At 44.5% G+C, this 20404-nt stretch overlaps 1 protein-coding gene across 6 annotated transcripts in view; it reads right to left on the bottom strand.

The window, feature by feature from the left end:
- SORCS1 (sortilin related VPS10 domain containing receptor 1) overlaps positions 1–20151 on the bottom strand; it is a 477983-nt gene extending 457832 nt beyond the window's left edge. For 4 of the 6 annotated variants that reach the window (XM_040992147.1, XM_040992148.1, XM_040992146.1 and 1 more), the window contains exon 1: positions 19509–20102. In XM_040992147.1, the coding sequence (XP_040848081.1) occupies positions 19509–20066 (558 nt within the window). In that variant the 5' untranslated portion in view covers positions 20067–20102. Of the gene's footprint in view, positions 1–19508 lie in introns of all 6 variants that reach the window. The other 2 variants (XM_040992145.1, XM_040992150.1) reach the window with 2 other exon arrangements.
- Positions 20152–20404: the final 253 nt, after the last annotated feature.

The following is a 20404-nucleotide window of genomic DNA, read 5'->3' as shown; positions in this document are numbered from 1 at the left end:
TCTCACGCATTTCCTACATATGGATTCCAGCAATACAGAGCTTCAAAGAGACTTTAAAAAGTGTGTTTTATGTTCAAAACTGTTAAAATTCAAATTTCTAATTTCATGACATATGTAGTTTTACTGTCAGCAACAATTTTACACTGGCATTTTTGTGCTTTGCTTCTCTGGTTGAACTTTCCAATAACAAACATTTGCGCTTGCTGGATCATCTTTTAATTTTACTGGATAAAATTAAAGCTCTAAAATGTTCCCATAACATGCCTATACTGTTGTTTTTAGGTGAAATGCATTCTACAACCTGTCTCCAGCAAACATCATCTGACTGCAAGGTCAGCTGACTTATCATTCTTTGAAATAAGTATATTTGCACACATTTGTACATATTCTGTAGCAAATTTCTTTTAAGACACACACTCAAAAAACTCATTCGATACTCCAACACCCAACATACATATCATTCAATTTGGGTTTAGCATTGGGCAAAATGCTTTACAACCAAGATCTTGTAGAAGGCAAATGTTACGATCTTGTTAGGTCAATACAATATTATTTTTATTTTTATGAAGAAACTAACTTGTAGGAACTAAATTATCTACCTATCCCAACTAGTAAATGACAAAAGCAAAGATCCTAACCAAGTCTTCAACCATTTTACTACACTATCAGTGTTCTAAATCCTTTATGACAAGCAAGTGTGTCCATACTTCCACACTTGGTTTCCTCTGTCACATAACAAACTGTGCTTTGCAACCCAGGGACAAAGTTTTATCCTGGCCACCTGTCCAGAGAGGAACAGCAGGATGAAAAGGCACACACATACCTCATTTAATACTAGGAAAATTAAATGATTTCTGTCTCCTCCAGGTGAAACCATCAACTTCCACTCTGTCTTCTTGTCAACACTGTTGGCACTCTCCACAGCACACACAACAGGGGTGGATTGGACTGTTTTTCTAGAAAGTGATAGTTACATAACATGGACTTGCTTTGGGACAGTGCTGAGATTACTGAAGAAGAAAAAAAAAACTTTTTTTTTAAATCACATTAAAAAGAAAGAAATCATTCCTGCACTTGCCCACGTACATGCAGAAGCATTAGCCATGTGGAGTAGGAGCAGGGCGTGGGACAGAAGAATCCCTGGGGTTCCTAGTTAAGGTCTTAATTGGGCCTATTTTACAGGCTGGCAGGAACTCAGAGGACTTGCTGCCTTTGATCACCACTCCCCAGATGCCTGGCTTCATGCTGAATGCAGGCACTTCCCCCACACAGTCCCAGCAGCCAGGTCTGCTCTGAGGCAACTGTGCTGAGGCAGCAGGGTCACCGTTCCTTTGAGGCACCATCGCTTGACTTCGCTGAATACCGCACAATCAAAAGCACCAGTAGTCACCTTTCTGTGAAGCGGCCCCATTCTTCCCCCTGACTCACAGTGTTACGGGAACAGTTCCCGACAACTTTAAACACTGGAGGCACCTTCATTCTTCGAGTAGATCAGGAGGAGCAGTGACAGAGACTAGGGGAAACTGGCATTTTCCACAACCAACCCAAGGAACTGCTTTCATCTCCCATGGTTTTCCTATCACTTGTAGGAAAACAGGTTGCAGAGTTAAGCCATCTCATTTGCTGCTCCCCTCATGGCCCAGTCTCCATTTTGTTCTGGTATAGACAGACCTTCACAGAGCTTTAAGAGCAGGAAGCAAATAGGAGCCAGAGAGATATGATTTGTAGCAGTTCCCACTAGTAATTGGATTTATGAACATCACACTGGGGTGGGAAATTGGATTTTGTGGCAGAGAGAACCTATGCTATAAGAAGCCGAAACACAAGCACTCCTCTTGCATAAACATTAGTTATGCTGAAAAGATCATGAAGCTCTCTCCATTCATTGACATTTCCCCAACACTAGCGCAAGAAGAGTCCTATGTTCGCCATGGTTACTAGAAGAGAATGGATCTTGCATGCCCCTTAAAACTGTTCAATGTTCATTTGGACTATTCATTAAATATTACATGTGTGCTTTCCAGAGTTTTCCAAGACTATGTATAGGTTTTACTTGTGTACAAGTCAACATACTCTTTCCCTACAACATCATCTCCCTCATTAATGCTTTAGTTTAACACCCAAGATCGCACACAGTCCTAACTCCTAGCTCTTCTTAAATTACTTTGGGAGTCTATCTTTCGCTTAATACATAGTCAACATCACACCAGAGCTGACACTGTGGTGCTGCAAGTTCAGCTGCTGTTTACAGTGCCAGCATCTTATACTGAAGTGCCACTTTGCAAACTGGCTGCCTTGCTTCTGATCCAGATCTCACCTAGTGTGGCTGGGAAGGCAATAAAGGTGATGCAGGTTGTTGGGCACCTGCCACCCACATGGGAGACTCATAGAATTCCCAGCTCTAGGGGCCAGTGCTGGCATGCCATGCTAGTCAGCCAGTTGCGGTGTTGCCATCCCATAGCAGTTCTGTTTCTAGCACCAGCTGCTCCACTTCAGATCCATGTCCATGTTTATGGTCTGAGAAAGACTACTAGTGGAAGATGGCTCAAGTACTTGGACCGCTGCACCCATGTAGGAGATTCAGGAGAGGCTCCTGGCTTCAGATCAGTTCAGCTCTGGGTACTCCAGCCATTTGGGAAGTGAATCAGTGAATGGAAGATCTTTCTTAGTGTGTCTCCTCTCTCTTCCTCTCTCTAAAAAAATCAGTCTTTTAAATAAAAATGAATAATAAACCTTTAAAAATGAATTTCTGGCTCTAGGCTTCAGCTTGGCTCACATCTGGTTACTGCGATTTGAGGAGTAAACTAATAAATAAATTATAGATTTTTATATTTATTATATATTCATATATATATAATGTATATATTTTGTGAGCTCTCTCTCTTTCTGCCATGCCTTCACCTTTTTTAAATGAATAAATTACTTTTAAAAAAAAAAAGAAAGAACACCTTACAGGTGTATGGAACAGACACGATTTTAGCCGCTGTGGAGCTTGGCATTTTCATTTTGGACTACAAGAAAAGTAAGAGAACTCAAATGGCTATTGTTGAGTGCACAGAGCATTTGGAGGTCAAGACTGAGATGTCCTCTCTCTCTGCACAGGCCATCCTTCAATCAAGCCCCTGGCACTGCCGAGATAGCATCCATGCTACATTTGCAAACTCAAGGGAAGAAGTTCTATTACAGAGGGGAGATATCACTACTGATTACCCATATTTTCATGACAGACTTGTGCAGGCCCTGCCCCTGGGGTGTGGACTAGAAGAATGATGGGTGGGAATCACATGGCACCATCAGCATCCAAGATATGACACTCAGCAGCTGACATATGCCTTATAAACGGGCTCAATGGATGAAAGAATTATACAAGTACTTGTTTTGGATTTCACTTTCTCCAGTACTTAGCCCATCTAACTCATATCTTTTTTTCCCCTAACATGCTAATAACATTGCTCCCTTATACCTTTAGAATGCTATGCTCTTCTTGTTATTAGACCATTTCACCCTCTACCTCTCCCCATCTTCCACTCTAGGTATTACACTTACCAAATTATATTTCAGGCATTTATTTCTGCACTTGGACTGTGGGATACTTGAGAAGGGGACTATCTCTGTATTCTCAGCCTGACCAGAAAATTAACCACACAGTAGAGTTACAAAATACTACAACAAAACGTGTGTTGTTAGTAAACAGAAGCCATAGATCACTATAGCTCAAATTCCTAACCATTCTGCTCCCCTTTCTCCTATATCTTTTTTGATCATGAATGTTCTTAAGCATCAGAATGGTTGGCTACTGAGCTAGCACACAGCTTCCTCCATGTCATCACTCCTAAGTCTGTCCATGTGGAACATCACTTGGGTTCAAAGATAGCACATGGGATCCTGCAGCCAGCAGGACTCTGTCAAACAGGAACCCTGGACCTTGCTCTCAATGACAGGTTCCTCCCAGTCTGATAGGGAATAGCTCCACCTGCTGAATTTCTTGACACTCCTCTCCCATGTGAGCATAGCTGGTTTCTAACCTACACAGGAGCAGACACAACTTTGGAGAAATGACAGTGTCAGAGTATCTGAGATGTGGTGACTGAGATGATCACACATTCAGACGCTTGGCTGCATTTGTGCAAGATTATAACGATGTATACGTTTCATAAAAAGGAAAAAGAACGCATTTGTCAATATGCCAAGGGTTTCTACGGTGCCTCTTTTAAAGAATGAAGCTGTTAGCATGCACAATGCTGTTAACTTTATTTCCCTCCGCAGCATGGTGACAATAATCTCTGGAGGAAAGGGGGAGATCTAGAAGCATTCAGATTGCTGTGTCACGTATCATGTATCAACAGCAATATGGGCAGTGGGTGGCGATGAGACAGGGCAAACAATGAATAAAGCAGACTGCTTTGTAGGAAAACCTTGGAGAGAGATATGAGGCACTGCCTGATGGTGCAAGTTAGCTGAAGAGCAAAATTTTAATGAATTGAACCACCTAAAGAATAGGCAAACAAGAACAACCAGAGACCAAATGCGTATGAGAAGGACTTCTTTTGCCAGTCATATCCCAGAATGGCAGTTTACATTGTATAAGATGCAAAAGCAATGTATTGCCCTGGCTTTCTGTCTTGATGGTGATCCAAATCACACATTTTAAGAAACTCTGTCCCTCACTAAATCACTGTGTGGAAAGATTTACTCACATTCACTACAGGTTTAAGTGAACCAAGAGAATGGATCTCAATTATAAAACCATGATTTTGCAAATAATTTAGCAAATAAAATTTAAGCAAGCCTGAAAACAAGGAAGTCTGTCCAAAAAAATACAAATAATAATAATAAATCATGATCACATCATTCAAATTTGTTCTGACTGAATTAAGGTAGCTTGGCTGTTACGGTGAAATATGGCAAGTTGCACCCATGCTATCTAACTTAGACACTAATCAGGAAATAACCCTTTTTAAATAGAATTTCCAAGTGAGAAAGGATCTACCTCAAAAAGAAAGGGTTCCAAATTCCTTATCAAGTAACCATCACACAAGCCAGTGCTTTAGCTACTTCTGAATTTAAATATTTTTATCATTTTTTTCATGTACATAAAAGATGTTTGCTTAATCATACAATTGGGGCAGGAACCCTTATTTTAATAGGAAAGTAGTTCCGCAGTATTATTATATTTTATGTAATAGAGTTTGTCTCAAAGTCTGAAGAAAATGTAGATTATAAAATCATATTTTTCATATATAAGCCCAGCCAATAATATGCAAGCAGAGGCATTTTTGTATAATGTCTTTCAAATATACATAACAATGTCCTTCACACATCTCCACCCACATACACCATTTACAGATGTCACAGTAAGAAAATACTAACTTTTCATGTCTTTCAATAGAAATTACTCTGACTTTACAGGATTTTAACTATGACAGCTAACATTTTACCTACTGCCTAAAAGTTTTCATCCTACCTTTAAGAAAAATTCTCATTTTTTGTTCAATTACCTCGTGCGTCTTCTTGGCGTTCTGAACAGTCTTCTCACGGCAGTTCTGTAACCTAACTTCCCAGTCCGTACAGGGAGCCAGTGGGTGGGCCACCAGGCTGGAAGCTCATGGAAGGCTTTTCCTGGCTTTGATCAGGAATAAGTTCCTGATGCATGTATGAGACACTCAGGTCATAATTTTTAAGTACAGACATGATTTGTGTTTAACTGAACACTCTATGCCAGAGTGCCTGCAGTCTAACCATTTGGCTTTGTACTCCATCATCTGCTGTCCACTGCGACCCTGGGTTAGTTACTTAACCTCTTGTCCCATGTATTTTGATCTTCTAGTGAATAAGTGACCAAATCTGCTTCCTCTGATGCCAGGAAAAGTCCATTTCTAACTACTCATTTCTACAGAATGAGATAACGACCTATTCTCTATCACCTTACCTAGTGTTTGCCACGCAGCCATCAGCCGTAAAGTAGTGGCTGCTGTTATTATTTTAACTTGTCCCAGCCCTTAATAAATACTTATCTGCATCCACATTTGATTAAATCATACCATGCCTAACTTCACTTGCAAGACCCAGAAAGTCTCCATTTACCCAGCCAGGTAAATCTGCCTGAAAGAAAAGACAGACTTAATCTATAATTCTTTTTTCATTGTCATGGTGCCCTCAGTTCAGTCCATTATCACAAATGCATTTTCTCTCTGTTACAATGCAGTGCATCCTCATCATTGCTCAGTGCTCTGGCCCTGCTGAGACTCTGTACCACTGGGGGCTGGTTCCCAATTCAGCTCTGTAAATGAGGAGCATGAAGTGATTTTCTCCCATGGGCCTGGGGCAATGCTGGCCTCCACCAGCCCTCAGCACATCCTGCCAGCTGGCTTCATCAAAACAGGCCCCTGCCACTGCTGAGATGCCAGAGACATGCCCTCCAGAGCAGTCTGATTTAGTCTAAAAATCTCTCTTTCTCTCTATCCCATCTCTTCTCCTCTTTCGACATCTTTCTGTATTTTTCTCCATATATATTTGGGCTAATTTTGCAGAAAGGTTTGGTTGCAAAATGCAGACAATATATACTCCATGAGTGAGAAAAACAATCAAAAATATCCAAGCAGTTCATCTCTGATTTAATAGCACTGATCATCTGTCACTCATACCAAGAGAGATAAATAAAATGATCCATACTGCTTTAATGTTCTGAAAAACTGTGCAGGTTAAACACCTGCTAAGGGCTATACATCTGATTCTTTAAAGAATCAGATGGAGCCTTGCCCTGGGGAAGTGACTGTTAACAGAAACACAGATAAAATGACATTTAGTGATTAGAGGGAGGCATTGAGAGAAGTGACCTGGCGCATCCTTTTCATAACATCCAAGTATCTCTCTTAAAGAAAGAAAAAGAAAAAAAGACTTTCTTAAAAATGTATTTGAAAGGCAGACGATCTAACAGAGGAGGAGAGGAAGAAAAAGGAGGAATCTCTCATCCACTGCTTCACTCCCCAAATGGCCACGAGGCAGCAGGGACCAATCTCCCACGTGGGCCCAGGGACCCACGCACACGGGCCACCTTCTGCTGCTTTCCTACGGGCATCAGTAGCGAGGTGAACTGGAAGTAGAACAGCCAGGACTCATATGGATGCCCATGTGGAAGCTTATCATGCTATGCCAAAACACCAGCCTCATGTATCTCTTTTTGCTTGGAGTTAATGAAGAAATCCTTAGAAAGGGAGGGTACACAGAAGGGGGCTGAGAGCACAGAGAGAACTGAGCACACACGAGATTGGGTTTGTGGGCCTAGGGAGTGGCTGAAGCAAAGGGAGAGGAACAGGGAATGAACTTGGTGAGTGGCACCTGCAATGGTCAGCAGAGCCAAGGTCAAAAGAACATGCTCAAGTCAGCATTAAGAATACAACCCTGGGATGCTTACTGTGTCTTACTGCTTGTTCTCACCCCATCCGTGTAAATCAGAGGCTGACACACTTTTCTTATGGAGAGTCAGAAAACCCGTGCAGTTGTATGGGCAACTGAGTCTCTGTCACTACAGCTCAACTGTATTTTAGCTCCCAAGCAGCCAAAGGCAATACGTAAATGAGTAAGGACAGCCCTACTGCAACAAAACTTGACAAAAAATATTTTCATGCTGCACACAAATACCTTTTCTCCCACCATTTAAAAATGCAGGATCTCTTCTTAGCTTATAGGACGTACAAGCAAAGGCGGGGCAATGCACGTAACCTGGCTTTGCTCTGATGTGCTTCACGTATTACCTACAACAGAAAGATCCGCCCATGTCCTGACCTATACATTCTTCACAGCTCTCTTCAAGATCCAGCACTGTCAATGAACAGGAGGCACTTGGTTAACTAACAGAGCTGGTGAGTTCTTAGGGAAAATTTTCTCCTCCTCCTTCAACCAGGATTTTAAATTAAATGAACAACAAGGAGAGTGTGGTACAGAAAAATTAAACCCAGGGTTAGGGGCCTAGAAGGGAGCTCACGCCCACTTTTTCAGGGCACATTTAGCATCAACTGGAAAACTCCTCCCAAGTCACTTCCGTCCCCAGATTATGAAACTCTTGATTCTTTGGTACAACAGTACAAAATGCTAGGCAGAAGTATGATACACCAAACCAGAATGTCTCCAAGAGTGGTCTGTGGAATAATTACATAAAAATAAAAGGTAGCACTCAAAATACCACAGAAGTATTTCAGGCATAATGCAGTAGCCTTGCATGCACTGGGATCCCTTATGGGCACCATTTATACCCCGGCTGCCCCACTTCCTATCCAGTTTCCTGATTATGGCCAGGGAAAGCAGTAGAGGTTGGCCCAAAATCCTTGAAACATTGGTCCCATGTACAGGGAGACCCAGAAGAAGCCCCTGGCTCCTGGCTTCAGATCAGCTCAGCTCTGGCCATTGCGGCTATTTGGGGGGTGAACTAGTGGACAGAAGAACTCTGTCTCTCCTTCTCCATGTAATTCTGCTTTTCCAATAAACGTAAATAAAAAAGAAAAGATATGTTTGCTTCCTGGGAATTCCCTATATAATTAATGTACATTATCTGACATTTAAAAGGCATTAATAACTACATATGGGCAATATTTGTGTAGGACAATGCAGTGTTTTCTCACATGTCCAGAAAAAGGTATCGAAGCCCATTTTTAAAGGTCAGACACAGAGAACGACCAGAAACAAATCTGGTCATGGCTCAGCCGGCAGAGTATGTCTCTGAAGAGATGAAAACGACTCATGCATTTCTTTATGTGTGTAAGAGGGAGCTGTGGACACTTAGAGAAACAATGTCATCTCTCCAGTAAAATCAGATCCCTCCGATCAGTGTGCGCCAAACATGCAAGGCATTCTAAAGTGCGGAGTATGACCTGGTATTTCAAGACACTGCTAGGCTTGGTCCCAAAGATCTCAGACGGTAAAAATGTCTCCAATGATGCACAAAGAGACTGCCAGCCCAATCACACTTTGTTGATTGCACTAACAACGTGAAACGAACCAAAACCTGAGATACAAGCAGTTATAAACAGGCAAAAATGGCCTTTCCTCCTACCCAGCCCAATTCTGACTGCAAAATTCCTAAACTTGTAGAGTTCAAGCTTAAATGTCACTTCCTTTTAAAACCTGGCCTCCCACTCGGAGGCAAAATTAGTTGTCCCCCACTCATCTCTGCTCCCATAGCACTTTGCATAAAACTCTATTACAGCTATTATGCACTTATCACACTAAGATGCAATTTATCTGTTTACGTGTCTGTCTACTTCCACCAGCATATGCAACCTCGAAGGGTAAAGATCAGGTCGTGTTCTTCATTGTGTTTCCACTGTTCAGCACAGTGCTGACACAACAGCCACTTAAAATATGTTTCAGTATCTTTGTTATTAAAGAAATGCATGCCCGGAGAAAAAAAAATTCAAAACAGCACAGCTGAGAATAAAAAGGGAGGTTAGAAGCTGTCACTCCACCATGCAGAAAATCATTCCCTCTTCCCAAGAGAAATCACTCTTAAAGATTCTTAACAATGTAAAACCCTGAATGCACTGCTTGCACTCCACCCCAGCTAACCAACATGGCTCTGAAAGCCGTCACACAGGAAGGATGACTGAAGCCTAAGCAGCTGATAGGTCTGAATGCAAAATCCCTAAAAGTAAAAGGCCAGAGAAACACTGCCCAGCGGGAAGGGGACGGTTGGCTTAACCCAGTTCTACTCTGCATATTTAATGACTTGAAGATGCTGCATGTAGTTGCTGTTCACTGACACCTTTCCTCTTGTTCTCATCCTTACTCTCTGGGTGATGTCCTCTCTCCCTTCCTCCATCACAACTCCGTCTCCGGCAGTCTTCAGTGTGATTTATCATGTTGGAGAGGAAATTACTCATCTCCCCCATCTTTGTGTTCACACATGCACACACACACACACACACACACACACACACACACACAATCAATATCTTGACCTGTCTTTAATGGTGTCGCTATTCAACAACACACAGCACAAAGTCATGAGTTGCTGGTACTACTTTAAACGCCAATGTTCCCCCAAAGCAACAGAACACATGACATCACATACTCAGTAAACCAGATAGCTGGAGATACTGAGAAGGATGCCAAAGAGACGAGGACTAAGTCTTTATCTGCAAGTGCCTGCATCCTATACGGACACCAGTTTGTGTCTCGGCTACTCCGTGACGATAAGAAAGCCCCTCATGATGAGAAAATATAACAAGTTAAAAAATATACATACAGAAACAAAAGCAGGATCCAGAACAACATACTGAAAGCATTTAGTAGACCATAGACCATGTTGAAAATTATTCCTGTTTGCATCAACATTAAGGAAACGACAATTAACACCTAAGCTTTACTCTCTAGTTCCTAAATGCTAGACCTTACCTTTAGTATTTTAGTATCTAGACCTTACCTTCACTACTTTAATGTCTAATGTCCCTCTTAAGTATTAGTTAAGACCCTGTAAACACACACCTGTAATTTTACCCACAGTTTATAAATGAGGAAACTAAGGAGGTTACTGAGGACCAACTGCCCAAGTTCATGCGCGAAGTCTCCAAAACACCTGGCCAGTAAATGTGCACTCTGGAAAAAACCGTGAAGAGATCTCAAAACTATTTTTCGCTCCAAATTATCTTTATTATACACGTTTTACATAAAAATATTTTTATGGAGTAACATGGGATGTTCTGGTACACGTACAAATTCAGTACTGTCCAGTCAGAACAAATACGTGTACCTCATCAAACACTTACCATTTCTTTATGGTGAAAATATTAAAAATCCTTTCTTTCAGCTTTTTCTTTCTTAAAAAGATCATACCTAATCATTCTGTATAAATCACCTTACTGTGCAATAGAACACTAGAACTTTTTCATTCAATCTAATTATAACTTAATATCCATTAATTCACCATTACTCATAAATATATTATTTAATTACATTTTTCATTAACGTTTGAAGTACTCTTATATCTAGTAGACAGTGGGCAGGAAACTAAAGCAATTACAAAGTATTGTACTACATTTGAAACCACAAGCCCCTTCTGCCACTTAAGATAAATTTTGCCTGTTCTATGGAGTACAGGAAAATTGAATTTTCTAGAATTCCGTGATTGACAGAACCACTCCTGAGGAACTATGTGCTACACAGCACCTTCTACCAGGTCTTTGCCAAGGACGGGTCACAGTGTCCACTGAGGAGCTGCGGAGGGCAGTGGACGTCAAGTCTGCAGAGGAAAAAAAACTACACAATATCATCACAAAATTATGCAGAGAATGGAAACATCCCCTGGACCCTAAAACTCACATGGAAATCTTAAGGAAATGAAGATTTTCAAACATAAGCAATGCTTGCCAATCTCCTAGGGTATGACTCCTGTTTCCCAGGGACATTCGGAGGTTGACTCCCTCGGAACTGTACTTGGCGAATCGTCCAGGGTAGCCCCGCTAAAAATATCCCATCGTTTCAGCAAACTTTAAGTCAGCACAAGCAGGGCTTCAAATGACAGATTTCTAAGCCAGGGTACAGAACATGCCTAAAATAGTCTCCTTGCACTTAATGCTTCTTAATCAGGGGTGTATGGTGGGAGTTGCTGAGCTGCGGAGTAAGACCTCTCACTTTCATCACAGGTGCCCGACACCCCAAGCCCTGGGGCAGAAGGAGCAACGGTCTGTGACTCTGTGACTCATATTTCAGCAGCCCCTGATAACTCCAGTTAGGAGGAGATGACTACAGGCACCAATCCAATTGCTGCAGGGCACAACATGATGAGTTGGTTGTCTGATAACATGATTCTTAGTATCACTTTCCTTAAAAAAAAAAAATGTACAAGCTATCCATACTGTTATAGTAGGGTCATTAGCTAGCAGGGAGGAACTAAACGGCACATCTCACACACCCTCCCAGGATAGCAAAATGGCATTCATTGTTAAGCCCAGTCTCACTGCTCGTGGGCAGGGGCAGGGGTTAGGGCTTTGGTCAAGCTGCATCATGGAACAATTTATTTCCAAGCCAACGCTACAAAGCCAGCGACCCCAGAAGAGGATGATGAGGAAGGGAAAGTGCCGGCATGAGCGGCTCAGGCCAAAAGTTCCATACTTCCTCCCCACTCTGACTCATGCAGCTTTCTTCATTGAAACTCCCAACTAAACCCATATTATAAAGGTGCAGCATGATCCGGTGGCAAGAGCCTTGGCTATGGGAAGGCTAGAAAGCTAAACTCCTAGCTCTGCCATTCTCCAGCTGCATAACCTGGGGAAATTCTCTAAGCCTCACCTTCCACAGTTTTACAATGAATCTGGCTCATAAAAGCCAACGTGTTGATGCCCCAGAACATGCTTCCAGGGGGTCTGTTCCCTAACAGTTGGTTATTTACACAGTGATCATTAAAAGGACTGTTACAACCATGCCTCATCTGGAAACGGACCTCCGACCCCAGGACTCAGCACACCCCCCTGTGCTTTGTCCCCTTCCCACACCTCTACCCACTGGAAGGAGTACACAAAACAACAGCCAGTGACTCAGCCATCATCCTCCAGAAAGCAAAATCCATGGTTACCAACAGACGCTCCTTCAGCTCCTTTGACTGAGCCCAACTTTAATTTTTTTTTTCACTATATTTACTCCTAATAAGATAACTAAAGAGACGGAGAAGTCTGAGTTGCCAAACTTCTCCCGACTACCAGTCCCCTGGGAAGCATGAACCCAGCCAGATGTCATCTTACCTCTCAAGTCCTTCAGTTATGGGATGTATATGGGAGGTAAGTTACACCTGGGAACATCACTTCCAAAATGCCCCCATGGTCTATCCTTTAGATCACACTTGAAAAGCTGAAATCAACGAGCATGACTTTTCAAGAGGCCACTTCTTCCGAGATCCAGGACACATGACTAGCAGACCTGAGCTCCAGAGCGCCCGTGCCCCACTGCCAATATGCACATTTCTTGCAGTGATCCAAGCTCTGGCACCAACAAGTCACAGGGCTGGGATGCACCCATGTTCCAACTCCTGCATTCTAACCAGTGCTGGGCCAAAGCAAGAAATCAGTTGTATGCTGTAACCAAAGGTTCCAGCTGCCTTCTTCCACTCAATTGCCAGTCCACTAGCAGCATCATGGATCCTTCTCTGGGAAATATACATGATATTTGTCCTTCCTATCTTACAGGATAATGAGGGGAGTAACAGTGGATTAATGCAAGCAATGTTCCAATTCCAATTGTTGAAAACAGAAGCATTTTGCAGAGAGGGGAAAAGGGGGAGGCCATAACTGATCTAAAGTGATATAGAAACATTCAGGAGTGCCTGAGAAATAGGCAGAATATCAACTATACATGTGTAAAATGTCACGTAGGACTTGTACAGAACATTCACACCCTTTTACCTGCTGCTGCTTACATTTCAGAAAGGGCTGTGTGCTTTCAAATAAACCTAGCACTGTAAGACTGCACCTTGTTTCTTGCCAGGCACGAGACTAGTACATCCACACCACCTGAGCAAAGCTTGAGCTCAGGGACAGTAACCAGTGCTTGTATACTTGGGCGCAGCCTAGCTACCCTCCTCAATTCCCCCAACAAGTGCATGTGCGCACACACACACACACACACACACACACTGACCACATCTCTACCACGCACATTAGCCATGGCAGAGAAGCTGTCTAGACAGTTCAGCCCTTCAGGAAATACAGGTGGCATTTCCACAGTCTCAAGCTATTCAGGACAGTAAGTGAGACACAAAGACATGACAATCTACATTTACTGAGTGGTAACATAAGCTGCTAGGTGCCAATTGTTCTATCCTCCAAGTCAGCCAGGCAGGTTTTCTGACCATAAACCTAAACAGAATAAAGTACATTCTGGAAAACTGTGTAGAAAAATGTTAAAGATGAAGCAACAGTGACGTCAGCTGAGATTTCATGTGCAAATGGGGGCACTAAGGGGGCAGGTGCAACGGTTCAATTAGCTATCCCCCACCTGCAAGTGCTGGCACACCCGAAAGGCACCAGATTTTGTCCCAGCTGCTCCGCTTCCCATCCAGCTCCTCTCTTTTTATGGCCTGGCAAATCTTAAGAGGATGGCTCAAGAAATTGCAACCCTGAATCCACATGGGAGACATGGAAGAAGCTCCTGGCTCCTAGCTTCAGATCAGCCCAGCTCCAACTAATGTGGCCATGTGGGGAGTGAACCAGTGGATGAAAGATCTTTCTGTCTCTCCTTCTTTCCATAAATCTGCCTCTCCGATAAAAATGAATAAATTAAAAAAAAACATGGCGGTCATGTCTTTTAGTGACTCTATAAGTTTTTCTTTCCTCATTGCGCTTGGAATAGCTCCAAACGTACTGTAACACCGATTTGCATATTTTGGTCTAACATTATATTGTTATAGTTCTTTCTAAGCTTTAAACTTTGGATGTAGATTTTTTTAAAAAGAAATTAGATTCCATTTCTTTATATAGATAGAAATGTTTACATCTCTTCTTTCAACCTTTACACGCAACATCCACCTCTAGAAACCCTTGTTAAAATCTGCAACTGTTACTTAAATGTTTTTCTCTGTATTTCCAGGTTCAGTTCTGTAATCAAGCTGGATGAGGCTCCTGGCCAGAAGACACACTCCCTCCTCGGAACACCTGAACACCGCCAGCATGGCAGGCTCAGTGGGTACAGGAGCTGTTGCATCTTAGCATTCTTTGGGCCCCAGACACAGTGTTCTTTGAAGGTGGGTATGCTTGCCTTTCGTCTTTGTGCACCACTCCACACATACTGGTATGCCAGCAACTGACAAATATTAGGAGCTCAGAAAATATTTATGGAATTATAGATCAATATGATAGTTTGGGTAAGGTCCTTAGCATCATGCTAGCACACAGAAATCACCTCTTACACATTAGCCATTGCTAGTCTCTTAAACAAATTAGACTATCTGATTCATTCTTATACTCCCTCCTCTTTCTGGATTTCCTCTTTAAATTATGTGAACATAGTTCCCAAACAGAGCTTTCCATCTACTGTAGAAAAGTCCATAGCTATGATATGTTTATTTCCCAATTTTACATTAAGCATTTATTTGTGGTCCTAAGACACAAACTTTCATAAGTTTCATAAAGATCTACTATGATAAACCTAATAAACCATGTTTCGCTGCAAATTCAAGTGCTTGTATTAAAATGAACATGTATTTAGATCCCAAATTTCTTTAATTTTGCATAAACTACATGTATAGTTCTGAACTGTCGGAAGCAGAATCTGTGTGAGATGAAACATTTGGTCACTGATTTGTCAATGGCATAGGTCACTATTTCATAATAACATAACAACCCCATTATCTAGGTATAATAAGTGTAAAATACCTACAAGTTGGAAAAGTAGGAAGTTCACATACGGTTCTCCAATACTGTTACTTTTATAGAGTATAAAATGGAAGGACACTTTCAATACGCCATGACCTTGAACTTGACCTAGGACTTGAACCCAATACCTTAAGTCTCCAGTACCTAAAAAAAAAAAAAAGAAGGAAGTACTGGTGATCAGTGTTTGTTGAGCACTTAGCACATCCAAATTGTTTTGTATATATAACATCACATTTTCAGGAAGAAGTCTTCAAAAGACATACTATCCCGACATCCTAGCTGAAAAACATGAGGCTCAAGCAATGGATATGTTTTTGTTCAAGGTACAAAGTACTGATCAGCCAAGGAGTTGTGTGGGCTTGTGGGAGAAAGCTAAAAAAAAAAAATCTTTTATTATTTTACTCAAGAAAAAAAAAAAGATTCAGCTAAGAAAGAATGTCAAAATGCATGGCAAAATTAAGTGCTCCTGCTCAAACTCTGTATAAGATCAGATTTGTCATCAAATAAGCACCCAAGAGAAAAGCAGCGCTGAAGAACAGAGATCTGAAAACTGAATGCTCAGACGCTGCCGTGTGCTCACTGAATCACCAGGTGCAGAGCTTTCTCTCCCTAAAGATGAACAGGTGGGCGGATAACAGAACAACCAAAATCACTACCTATGAGTGCAATGTGACAGGCACATGCTAACGCTCTCGTTTTTCTACCAGGAGATGGGGTGTCGAGCTCAGAGGAGGGCCTCCTCCATCAAAATTCAACTCAAGACAGGATCATGGGAAAGATGCAAAAAGGGCTAAGTGTCTCTGCCCTCTATAAAAGTCCTTGAAAAGCTATTCTGTGCTTTGCCAGTGGTCACCTGTATCCACTTGACCATGACTGAGCCTTCGAAAGCCTCAGTTATGTGGCAATAACATTAGTACTTACTCATGGCATTGCTGTGTAAGTTACACGGGAAGATGAACATAAGGCCTCCATCCCCAAACCTGATCTTTCCTTGGACTCAGGTCCACTCACTACAGTTGAATGCTAACATCAAATCCAACAACAACAGAAGACAAAGTGGCACATGGAAATCAACCACACCATTGTGCTGAAGCATAAACAGAGCCCTGGAGACAGCATCATGGCACACACAGAAGCCAAATAAAAGTTTCTATTATTCAGTCTCTTCACACAATCATCAGCGGGAATGGGGCAAAGAAGTGGATTCAAGATACTCAAATTAACTTGAGCACATAAGCTTTTAAATAGGCATATTAACACTTGCCATCTACTCACTATCTACGAAGGATCTTGTGAGGATTAGTGAATGTAGCACTTGGAAGCTGGTGGGAAATACTGTATAAACACACAATGTTATGCACATATCTAAGTATATAAGGAAACATATTTTTTAACACTCTAAGGATTACTATACAAATTTAGCTCAGGGCACAGCATGCCTGTGATGAGTAGGGTGGGAACAATATGTTCTTGCTTACGACACTAAGCTCCTGACAAGTGATTCATACCCGGCACCTTTCGTGCCAGAAGATCCCCCCCGCCAGGTGTTCCACCAACTCTAGCAACCGTTTCCATCAAGAGAAAAGCCTTCAGGATAGGGATAGCATCACAGCCAGGGAGAGGCAAAGCATTCATGTCTACACAACCACACAAGTGCAACAGCTTGAGCAGGCAGAAAAGAGGAGGGACTGAGCTGAGTGAACAACCCAGACCCCCTCAACAGTCTGACAGGCAGCCCATAACCACCTTCCATTTGCACCTCCAGTCCCGGTGTTTTTGTAATCCGAGGCTCTTGTTAGCAAAGGACTGCTGCTAAAGTTGACACAGGTTCAGGAGATGGGCGCTGCCTGCGGCCCTAAGTGGGTATGGGTGCGGAGGGCGCATTCACACGCGTGAAAAGACCGAGCACGACCACTCTTATCTTCAGCTTTATTTCACTGAGATTCCAAGTTGGGGAAAACGGTGCCTGGGGCTGTACACAGACACAGTGCCCTCTGATGTGGCTCCTGGCTTGTGGTGTTCGGTAATTGATCTGACAGGTGCTACCCGCCACTTCTCAGGTGAGGCCAGCCCTGCTCAGCACTCAATCACCTTCTCAGGTTTAAAGCACAGACTAACTAGAACATCAACTCCTTTCATTCCACAAAGTCTCCAAAAAACTTTCTTTCAACTCTGTCTCTGAGTCTCACCCACACTGCAGGACGGCCCTTGTTCTGTGGACTTGAATAAAGGAGCTTCCCTTTCCCCCACATCGGGACGCACAATTTTTCAAAAAGCCCAATTTGCGTGTGATGTCGAGGCAAGGATGAGTTTATGGAACAGGAGACCTTGTGAAAACCTTGTGGTGTGACAATGCTTGGAGTTTCAAACCTTTAACTTGCCACTTTATTTCCTGCATTATCTCAGAGGTGCCAGCAAGGCCTGCTGGATTCAGAAGCGCTGTTGATTAAGAGAGAAGAGGGAGGGAGCGAGGCAGGCAAGGGTTGGCAACCTTTGGCACCCTTTCTCAAAGGGAGGTTAAAATCTGCCAAAGCTATACTCTCCCTTTCTCATTCTTTCCAAGAGGAACTAAAGTAGAGGTCTAATGGGTGAGAGATATTTTACTGCTTGAATTACATTAAAAAGCCAGACACATTTGCAGTGCAAAGTCTTTTTCTTCTCCTTACAGCAGAATCTAACACGCTGCATGTGTTTAAAATCTCCCCTCAGAGCCAACAGCTTTGCGTTAATCACTTAAAGCAGGGCAAAAACTTCTTCAATCAGTAGAAGATTCAAGATCAAATTAGAGGGTTTATTTTCACGAGTATGGGATTCCAGACACGATGGTTACAGTAAGGAATGAGGACAAGCATCTCTGGGGTGTGAGTGGAAAGAATTTGGGCTTCAGTTTGATGACAACACGCCTGAGAACCGCAAGGTACCACAGTTCCTGCTGTGGCGGCTGCGCGGGAGGGGAACCTGCTGGTTCTTCCAGCAGAGGTGTCAAGCCAGCACACTATTTACTGCGATTTGCCTCAACACAAGGAATGCAGAGCAACTGCCAATGAGATTCAAAGCTTCCCAAGTGCCATTTAACAAGCAGACAGCCAGCACGACTCTCTGAAGTGGCACCTTTCCGGGGGTTTCTGGCAGAAAAACATCCCGAAAGGTACCAGGCTGCTTAAATATGCACGCTACCAACACCACATCCTCATTGACCCTCCCAGCTGCCTCCTCCGGACTTTGCTTTCCTGGCAGCTGGAGAACTCTGGTGGTGTTGTAGGCATCTTTGGCCACCTCCACCATCGCAGCTGCCTGCCGGCTTACCATCTCAGCCCACTGAAGTTTCCAGGCTCAGTTTCAATGGGAAGAGTCCCTTCAGATCTCACATACACACACACACACACACACACACACACACACACACGCACGCACACACTTTTCTGAGATTCTAAAACCTCCCCTAACGGGACCATGGATCTGTCTCCTACAATCCCCTCCTGCAAACCAGCCAGCCTTTTTTTCTCCCCAGGAGAGGTCAGACCGCTGGGAAGCCAGGAAGTCCTCTGGGGTTACCACAGAGGGATCACGGCTGTTCCCACTCCCACACTGGGGAACCCACTCCTGCTCCCCTGCAGCACACTAGTCAGAGCCGGTGAGTCCCTTCCTGTGGCTTGCACCCCCAAAACACACGCACACACCTCATCCTCCACTGGCAGTCTGGGTCAGGAAGAACTTAGGGGGTCTGCAGGAAAACACAATTCAAAGCCTACATCTGCAGGTCTGATCTCACTGGAGGCGACCCTGGGTCTAACAAGTGAGGGGAAAGCCCCCTGAGGGAATGGCAGCCAACCTAGAAATTTAACCCCTTCCTCTCTATATGAGCCGTACTTTCCTTTAACCCCTCTGTGGATGGGGGTGCCACACACGAATGCCACCAAAGCAAGCACCCAACAGGAATCTGCCTGTTACTCTGAGGCTCTGCTTGGAATCTGAAGAGGACTCCGACGCTGGGAGGAGAGCGATCTCAACTCCTGAGAGAGGCCCCTCTGGGAAGGAACACTTCAGTTTGCCGCATCCCCCAAGTCCAGAAACCATGTTTGCTACAATGCTCCTTCAGACCCCAGGACCGACCAGACTAGCCTCGCGCCCCCTCTGTCCCACGGTACTCACGCTGCTGTTGTGGCCAGACCAGTGGACCATGGCTTGGTTGTGGGCCGAGTCGCCCGTCAGCGCAAACGTGGTGCTGGTCAGTCTCAGCTCCTCCATCCGGAAGCGGGTGGCTTTGTCCGGGTCCCGCTCCCGAGTCCCAGGCTCCTGCTGCCCCGCATCCCTCAGCGCTCCCCGGGCGTTCCTGCTCGCGCCCTCTCCGCGTTCCGCCTTCTCGGGATCCGCTCCGCTCCGTCGCCTCCGGCCGGAGCGTACGGCCACGGTCACGGGCGCCCGGTTGCCCCGGGCCCTCTCCACGGACAGCGCTCGGTCTCCGGGGGCCACTGCAAACAGAGGGCGCGCAAGGAAGGGCAGGGGCGTGGCAGGAGCCCTGCCCGGCCGTCCAGGGGGATAAAACCGTCCTGGGGTCGGGGTCCAGCGTCCGGCAGGGCTGGGGTGCGGCGGGGGACAGCAGGAGCCGCCTCGGCAGGCGCCCGGGGCGCAGAAGACCAAGAGCCCCGCGCCGGCGAGGAGCGCGCTCAGGCCGGCTGAGGAGATTCCACCGGCGCCAACTTTTCCCATCGCTGGAGCCGAGAGAAGCGGAAAGGGGTCCCAGACCGGAGGTGGTGGTGCTGGTGGCGGCGGCGGCTGCGGGCGGCGCGGGGCTCTCGTCAGGCGGCGGCGGTGGTGGCGGTGGTGGTGGCGGTGGTGTGGCTGACGTTCCAGACCCCCAACTCCATCCAAGTTGGGCCGCGCGCCGGGCAGGTGGCAGCCGCTCGCCCGGGCTGGGCTTGTGCCGAGCGCGGCTTGGGACGGAGCGAGCCGCCGCCACGCGGGGGTGGAGCCCAACTGAAGTCACGGGCGGAGCGGGCGCTGGCGCGCTGGCGGCCGACGCGGGAGGGAGGGCGCGCGGGCGGACG

The sequence above is a fragment of the Ochotona curzoniae genome, unplaced genomic scaffold (genome assembly GCF_017591425.1).
Source record: "Ochotona curzoniae isolate NIBS_2020 unplaced genomic scaffold, NIBS_Ocur_1.0 contig_66, whole genome shotgun sequence".
Classification (NCBI taxonomy): domain Eukaryota; kingdom Metazoa; phylum Chordata; class Mammalia; order Lagomorpha; family Ochotonidae; genus Ochotona; species Ochotona curzoniae.
The sequence above is the reverse complement of the archived record's forward strand: the minus strand, read 5'-3'. Positions and strand labels throughout refer to the sequence as shown.